Raw genomic sequence first — 9,043 nt, forward strand, 5'->3', positions numbered from 1 at the left:
TTCTTTGGAAGGTAAAAATGCAACTTGAAGAGCTAATAAGTTAGTGAAATGGAAGGCCAAAAACAAAATAATGCTTCAGAAATAAGTGAGGCAAGATAAACCTAAAAGAAACTTATTAGTTAGGAATGGTAGAGAGAGAATAAGATATCTCACATTAAAAATAAGGATAACTAGCCAGGCGTGGTGGTGCATGCTTGTAATCCTTGAGCTTGGGAGGCTGAGACAGGAGGATCGCACAGGTTCAAAGCCAGCCTCAGCTACTTAGGCTCTCAGCAACTTAGTGAGACCCTGTTTCCAAATAAAATATAAAATAGGTCTGGGAGTATAGCCCGGAGGTAGAAAGCCTCTGGGTTCCACCCCCAGTACCACCAAAAATAAAATAAAATAAATAAACTCATTATAGCCAAGCATGGTAGTACACACTTGTAATTCCAGTACTTGGGAGGCTGAGACTGGAGGATAGCAGGTTCATGGTCAGCCACAGCAACTTCAACTTAGTGAAGCTCTGTGCAATTTAGTGAAGCTGTTTGGAAATAAAAAAATAAAAAACAGGGCTAAGGGGTGTAGCTCTGAGGTAGAATGCCCTGAGTTCAATCTCCAGTGCTGAAAAAATAAACAAAACAAAAAAACCCTCATTATTGTAGGTTGGTTATTTTCTAGACTGAGAAAATATATTCAGCCCTCTGTCCCATGGGTTCTGTACCCCAGGACTCGCCCAACCGAGAATTAAAAAAGGTTTCCATACTAAACATGTACAATTTTTTCCTTGTCACTGTCCTCTAAACAATAGTTAACTATTTACAAAGCATTACAAGCATTTACACTAACTGCATTAGGTATTATAAGTAACCTTGAGATTATTTAAAATATATGGGAACACATATATAGGTTACTTGCAAATCCTAAACTACATCATTTAATGTAAACTTCAATATCTGCAGATTTCGGTATGGGGCTGGCGTCTCCAATGGATACTGAAGAATGACTACTCACTAGCTTTGAGTTCCGCCAAATCTAAGTAGGACAGGGGTAGGGGAACAGGGTATCCTAATAGGTCAGGATTTATCAATGGTTCTTGCCTTAATAGGTCTTCAAATGGTTGGCATATTGAACACAGGGTCATTCTACCTTCAAGCTACTCCATTCTTTTTTTAACTTTTTGCTTTGAAACAGGTTGCTGAGGCTGTCCTCAAGTCCGCAATTCTGTTTCAGTCTCCTATGTCCTGGGATTACAGGAATGTATCAGTTACAGGCTTTGCCAGAATTTCAAGTAAAGAAAAAAGAATCAGTATAGAGACAGCCTTTAATCCCAGTACTTGGGAGGCTGAGAAAAAAAGGATAGCAGGTTCTGGCCAGCCTCAACTACTTAGTGAGGCCCTCTGCAACTTAGTGATACCCTGTTTCAAAATAAAGAATAGAAGATAGGGCTGGGGGTATAGCTTGGAGGCAGTATACCCATGGATTCAATCCCCAGTGCGGGGGGGGGGGGGGGGGGTGTTAGCACTGATATTACCCTATTGTATCCTTCAAATTATTTCTAAGCTTTAAAAAAATAGGTTCTCTGTAGATAAAAATAAAAATTTCAATGGCACCTTTCATGGGATACATTTTGAAGGCGAAACACAAGTGGGAAAGTAGTGCCCCAGAGCACTTAATTCCTGAAAGAGGTAATTATGTTTCTTATCCAAAATGTCTCTATTAAGGTTACCAGTTCCTTATTTTATGAGCATTATGAAGAACCTGAAGGTAAAGTATCATACCTATCTAGAACTCCAAGGACTGTCCTAGCTACTACATAATATAAATATATAATTAATTTATGTGATACTATAAGTTATTCCAACTAGTTCAACTGAGGGGGGGAAAAAACCTAGAATTTCTAGAATTTTGTTTTTTATACTGGGAATTGGCATTCTGCCCCCGACCTACAACCTCATTCTCAGCCTCCCAAGTAGTGAGATTACAGGCATGATCCACCTTGTCTAGCTACAGGTAAGTTGTTTTTTGTTTGTTTGGTTTTTTTTCCCCCAGTACTGGGGATGGAACCTAGGGGCAATAGACCTCTGAGCTACAGCACCTGCCCTATTTTGTATTCTTTATTTGGAAATAGAGTTTCACTTAGTTGCAGACGGCCTCACTAAGTAGTTGAGGCTGTAGGTGAACTCTGGTCTCAGTCTCCTGCAATTCCCTGGTCTCAGTCTCCCAATATGCTAAATGCTGAGATTACAAGCATGGGACACCACGCCAAGCAAATCTTTTTTTTTATTAATCCCACAAATATAGCACAAAAGGGACTAAGCTTTACTCTATAAAATTATTTCAGACTATAAGTTAATAGCTAGCCTATTAATTTATGGCATTCATTAAATTTCTTGAACCATTAAACTTACAGCACTTCACAAACAGTTCCATGATTTCCCAGTCACGGGGGGGGAAAAAAAAATTACACCTTAAAAAAAAAACTGACATGTAAAGACTATTTTCAGAACTAAAATTTCATCTTTTATTAAAACATAATGAGCCAGGGGTGGTGGTGCATGCTTGTAATCCCAGTACTTACTTGGGAGGATGAGACAGGAAGTTTTCAGCCAGCCTCAGCAACTTAGTGAGACCCTGTTTCAAAATAAAAAAATAAAATGGGGCTGGGGGTGTAGTCCAGAGGTAGAATGCCCCTAGGTTCCATCCCCATTGCCACAAATAAATGAATATAACATAATAATGCCAGGTGTGGTGGCCCATGCCTATAATCTCAGTACTTGGGAGTCTGAAACAGAAGAATCAACGGTTCAAGACCAGCCTCAATAACTTAGCAAGATCTTATTTTAAAATAAAAAATAAAATTAGGCTAGGGGTATATTCCAGAGGTAGAACGCCCCTGGGTTCAATCCCCAGTACCACAAGAAAAAAGAAAAAAATCTAGAGGAAGAATTTAGTAGCTAGAGAATGATGTAGGAACTTTTGAATTTGAAACTATTAATTCAAAGACATTAATATTGATTACTAAAAGCTACTAATTAGAATATACAGACTTTTAAGTTTCCCCCATACTTTTAGAAAAAGAACACAAAATAGATTCAAAGGACAAATAGGTTAAACTCAACTAAACAGGTTGTAAAGCCAAATCCTTTTAAAATATTAAAATAAAACATAAGTATATAATTAAAGGAAATAAAACTAGTATGTTAAAAAGCCATCTCTAAGATAGACATGGTGGCCCAAACTTGTAATTCCTTTGGGAGGCTAAAACAGGAGGGTTACAAGGTTCAAGGCCAGACTCGAGAACTGAGCCCTGTGCAACTTTTTTTCCCCCCTTGAGCTACACCCCAAGCCCTGTTTTTTTTTTTTTTTAATTCTTTGTTTTGAAACAGGGTTGCACGGAGTTGCAAAGGGCCTCACTATGTAGCTGACTCTGTCCTCAAGCCGAGATCCTCCTGTCTCAGCCTCCCAAATGCTGGGATTACAAGTGTGTACCACCACACACGCTGGCCCTCTGCTTCAAAATAAAACTGGACTAGGTAGAATGCCTCTGAGTTTGATCTCTAGTAACACACACACACACACACAGCCATCTCCATTTCCATATTTACTGAAGCACTATTCACAGCCAAGAAATGAAAACAATCTAATCATCCACCAACTGACATAATGGAATACCAGTCAGCCATAAAAAGGATAAAATTCTGTCATTTTTCTGTCCATGTGGATGGAACTAGACATCATTATGTTAAATGAAATAAGACAGCTACAAAAAGACAAAATACCAGATGGCCCCACTCACATGTGGAATCTAAAAATAAGGTATTTTAAAAGTTTAGAATAGTGATTATCAGAGGCTTGGGAAAGTTGGGGGAAACAGAAGATGGGAAAAGTTTGGTCAATGAACAAATGAAGAAATGAACACTGGTGTTCTATTGCACAGTAGAGTGACAACAACTAATGATGATGTATTATATATTTCAAAAAAGCTAAAGAAAAGATTTTGAATGTTTTCATCACAGAGAATGATAAATATTTGGAGTAGAGATGTTTGCCCTACATGTAAGCATGTTATCAAAAATATCACATGGTGCCCCATAAATATGTACAATTTTTATGTGTCAACTGAAAAATATAAGCTGGTCCTGGTGGTACACACCTGTAATCCCAGTACTTGGGAAGCTGAGACAGGAAGATTGCAGGTTAGAGGCCAGTCTCAGCAATTTAGCAAGATCCTGGGCAACTTGATGAGACTCTGAAAACCAAACATTACAAAAAAAGAAGAAAAAAAAAGAGCCGGGCGTGGTGGCGCACACTTATAATCCCAGCACTTGGGAGGCTGAAACAGGAGGATCGCGCAGGTTCGAAGCCAGCCTCAGCTACTTAGTGAGGCTCTCAGCAACTTAGTGACCCTGTTTCCAAATAAAGTATAAAATAGGTCTAGGAGTATAGCCTGGAGATAGAAAGCCCCTGAGTTCCACCCCCAGAACCACAAAAGAAAACAAACAAAAGAAAAAGGATGGGGTTATAGCTCAGAAGCAGAATGCCCTCAGTGTTCAACCCCCAGTACCAAAACAAAGTGGGGTATGGTAGCACCCTTGTAATCCCAGTACTTTGAGGCTAAGAAAAGGAGGGTCACAGGTTTGAAGCCAGCCTCAGCAACTTAGTGAGGCCCTCTCCAACTTAATGAGACCCTGTTTCCAAATAAACATAAAATTAAATAGGTCTAGAAGTGTAGCCCAGAGTTCTCCTGGGTTCCATACCCAATGCAAAAATAAATAAATAAATAACTATATATAAAACAATAAGCTGGGTGTGGTGGCACACACAAGTAATCCCAGTATTTGAGAGGCTGAAACAGAAGAATTGCAGATTTGAGGCCAGCCTCAACAATTTAGCAAGATACTCACCAACTTCTGGGCACGGTGGTGCACACCCGTAATCTCAGTACTTGGGAGGCTGAGACAAGAGGATCACAGGTTCATGGCCAGCCATAGCTACTTAGTGAGGCTCTCCACAACCTAGTGAGATCCTATTTCAAAATAAAGAATAACAAACAGGGATGGGGGTGTAACTTGGAGGTAGAATGCCCCTGGGTTCCATCCTCAGTACTCCCGCCCCCCCCCAAAAAAAAACAACCCTGAGGAGTTGGGTATGGTGGTACACACTCCAAATCCCAGGACTCGTGAGGCTGAGACGGAATATTGCTGGTGTCAGGTCTGTGTGATACCCTGTCCCAAAATAAAAAAAAATAAAAAGGGCTAGGGGTATAGCTCAGTGGTAGAATGTTCCAGGGTTCAATCCTTAGGACCACAAAAGTAAATAAATAAATAATACAAACAAAACAAATACCAAAATCCAACCCCATGCTACTTTCAGTTTCATAAAATGATGAAATATATTATCATAATTTGACCACATAAAACACAAATTATTTTCTACTAAAGTGGTATGTGAAATCCCAAACTCAGGAATTTAAGATTAAGAAGCTAATGATTAGTACTCAACCTTTCAAACAGTATCTTATTTAATATAACAAGAATAAAGACAACCGTCCATGAAATGCTCAGGCCATTATTTCCAATGTAGTATACAAGAAACCCTCCTCCAGAGAGACTCAGAAGAATTCTAAGATTTCACTCTTCTAGGTACAGTTTCTTCTTCTTCCTACACTGGCTTCATCTACTTAAGAGAAGGTGTGTTTGTGTGTGTCTAATATAACGTATGAATATGAATTCATAAAAGCATTGTCAAGAAGCTTTTTTTTTTAATTCCAATTAACCTGTGTGAGGAAGCAGCTAAAAACCAGTCTGACAGAATTTTTGTTTGAAAACAATATTACTTTATAACTATTTTATTACGATTAAAAGCCTCAAATGCAACTTCATATAAAGTGAATGGTTTCATGTATGAATTGAACTAACCTCAGTTGTATTAACTTTGATATCCTATCTGGAAAGTTGAATGATCCACTATTATGTAATTCTATCCAACACTAATGCAATAATTACATGTTCATCAAGAGTTAGTGAAAGGTAAAAAGAAAAAACACTGGAACATAAAAAAAAAATTACAAACACTTGTAAGCTTTAGTTCTTTAATTACCTTATCAAAATTATTAAAGGTGGCATATTCTTAAATATCACTAATTACTTCTTTTCCATACTAGAAATAGTCTTTATGCTTCATAAAACTTTCCAAATAATGTTCTTCTTAGCTAAACTTGTAGTTATGTGAATTTTACATTTAAAAATGTAATCAAAATGGCTTTTCAAAGAATGATATATATTTACATATGGTTAGCAAAATTACTTTAGTCTCTTAATTCTTCTTAATGTTTTATTCATCTTAAGCCATTTATTTGCCCTCTGAAAGCCTTACACTATTTTCCCAGAAGGCTAATCAGCAAGTTCTTTTCCCCTCTGTGCCAATACTGAACCTCCAGAACAGTTCCTACTAGATGCAGCAAAGCAACAATCCTACCGTGGATTCATTTCCATTTGGTTAGGTGCATACTGAAATTCTGATACATGAACATCTTTGCCAGATATGAACATCAGTAAAAAGAAAAATGACACTCTGACATGTGATCAACAACTACCACGTCACTTTAGTCCAAAAACAAATAGAAATAGACCTCATTAGCTAATAATTTTGAATGAAGAAAATTGTCCAATAATTACCTCAACACGATTTGGAATGGCACACAACTTGTGAAATGAAGACGAAGAATAAACATTTAGGAATGCACAATGGAAGTAAATTAAGTTTGGCTGACAAATTTTGATTCAATGCTAATGTTATTAACAAATCACTACATCTTGAAAAGGCTTATTTTAACAGAATCCTTCACATTAAATACTAGCATTTAAATTTGTGTCGTTTTCTTGAAAAAAAAAAAAAAAAAAAAAAACCCTGTGAACTCTTAGATAAATGGTGCCAGTTCCAGGAGACTTAAATATTATTTGAATGGAACACGAGAGGAACTTTGATTTGATTTGTATATGTGAACGGGAGTGATGAGATACATTTTTTAATTTGCAAAAAAAAAATTGGTAAACATATCAAAGAATTGTTAAAATACATTTAACAATTATGTTGCAGAAGACCTCTACTGTTTGAAATACCAACCTTCCTTCAAGCAACACATAGAAAACTGCTTTCTAAAAGACCATCTGTAGCAGTGACTAGTGCAAATCCTTTATATCTCAATGAACATCTTCATTTGTAAAATGTTTTTGATCAAGCAAAACAATGAAACAGTTTTTAAGGAAAGAATGTATTATTTTAAAATACATTTAATCTCAATCCTTTTAATCAACGGAGGTGTGACAACCAACGCAAGTAAAATTAACCTTAATCCGCCAACTAAAACACGCAAAATGTCTCCTAACAATTCTCCTCCTTAAAACAACCACCATACACACACACACAAAAAAAAAATTCGGCACTGACCTCCACCCCCACTGCAAGCAGCTAATTAATAAAGAGAATAGTTACGTTCGGAGATCAAGGTCCAACACCCCCCCCCATTTCACAAACCTCCCAAAATAACCGTATCATCCAAGTAGCACTGAACATTATTTTTGCTAAAGCAGAAATCCAACCCCGGGGAGCCTCAGCCCTTAGACAATGGTGGTTACCAGACAGTGCAGCACAGTTGGGTCCAAATGACACATTTCACTAGGCCTTGGTCACAACACACGAGCGCGCGCACACACATCCGCACACAATCCCAGGGCCGGCTCTGGGGAAGGGGTGCCCCAGCCCCGGCAGGCGCCCGAGGGGTGCACCGCGGGGCGGGGGGCGCTGGGGGAGGCCAGAGCGGGGGGTGCGGACCGAGCGGAAGGGGAACTGCACTGCACATGAGGGAGGGGGCTGGAAATGGCCGATGGGGCCGATATTTATTTATTTAAAGGGTTCGATTTAACGGGCCCTTCCCAGGGCTTCCGTAACTCAAGGCAAACTGCGCAGCAAACGCCGAGGGGCTGGAGCAGTCGCGGCTCCCCCACCCCGTGACCGCGGAGGGGGGCCCGGGAAACAAGTTCCCCGGCAGCAGCGCCCACCGCTCCGCTCCCCGCTCCCCGCTCCCCTCCGCGGGAGGAGCCGACGCCGAGAGAAGGGAAAACAAGTTCCCAGCCCGCCCGCCGCCCACCGCCCAGCCCACCCCACCTACCGCGCCGGAGGGGAGCCCGCCCGGCTCCGCAGCCCCGGCCGGCGGCCGCGGGCGGGCGGGCGGGCGAGCCGGGGCCGGGGAGGGAGGGGTGGCGGGCCGAGCCCCGGCACCAAACAAAGCGCGGCCTGAGCGGGAGCGGCGGCGGCGGGCGCGGGCCCGGGCTGACACTGCGGCACCGGGCCGCCTCCGCCCGCCCGCCCGCCCGCCCGCGGGGCCGCGGCCTTACCCCGCTCGCCGGCGTTGTTCCGCTCCTGGGGCAGCGGCGGAGGCGGCGGTGGCGGCGGCGGCGGCTGCTGCTGCGGCGGCGGCGGCGGCTGCTGCTGCGGCGGCGGCTGCTGGGGCGGCTGCGGCGGCGGCTGCTGCGGGGGCTGCTGCTGCGGGGGCTGCACCGGGCGCGGCCGCGACACTCGCCTGGGTCTCCGGTTGGCGGCTCGGACGGAGTTCATTTGCCGGGCTGAGGTGGCGGCGTTGGCGGAGGGACACACTCACGCGCACACGCACGGCGGCCGCTCGGGCGGGGCGGCGAGGCGAGGCCGGCGCAGACCCGGCGGGCGGCGAGGCCGAGGCGCGGGCGGGGCGCCGCGAGGCCGGCGCCGGCCGGGGGACGCGGCGAGCGCGAGAGAAGAAAGGGCGTCCGCCCGCGGGCCCGACGAAGGCGGCCGCCGAGCAGCCGGGTCCGCCGACTCCGAGCGGCGTCTCCGCGGCGGGGCAGTGGGCGGGCGGCGAGGACGGAGCGGGCGGAGCGGGCGGCCGCCGGGAGGAGGGGCGCGGGCGCCCGGCGTCCTCTCCCTGCCTCCCCCACACCCCCGGAAGGTTTCTGCGAGGAATTCTCTCTTTCTTCGGCCTCTTCTCTCGCCTCCCCCCTTCTCTCCTCGGCGAAGGGGAAATGAG

General features: G+C 43.5%; 1 protein-coding gene across 2 annotated transcripts in view; it reads right to left on the reverse strand.

Annotated features, from left to right (window-relative positions):
• The window catches only part of FBXO11 (F-box protein 11), a gene marked incomplete at both ends in the record, with an annotated part of 98,874 nt that extends 90,276 nt beyond the window's left edge, over positions 1 to 8,598 (reverse strand). For both annotated transcript variants that reach the window (XM_080711679.1, XM_080711678.1), the window contains one exon: positions 8,379 to 8,598. In XM_080711679.1, coding sequence (XP_080567805.1) covers positions 8,379 to 8,598 — 220 coding nt within the window. The remainder of the gene's footprint in view (positions 1 to 8,378) is intronic.
• Positions 8,599 to 9,043: the final 445 nt, after the last annotated feature.

Source organism: Muscardinus avellanarius (assembly GCF_963383645.1).
Source record: "Muscardinus avellanarius genome assembly, chromosome: 15".
NCBI lineage: Eukaryota > Metazoa > Chordata > Mammalia > Rodentia > Gliridae > Muscardinus > Muscardinus avellanarius.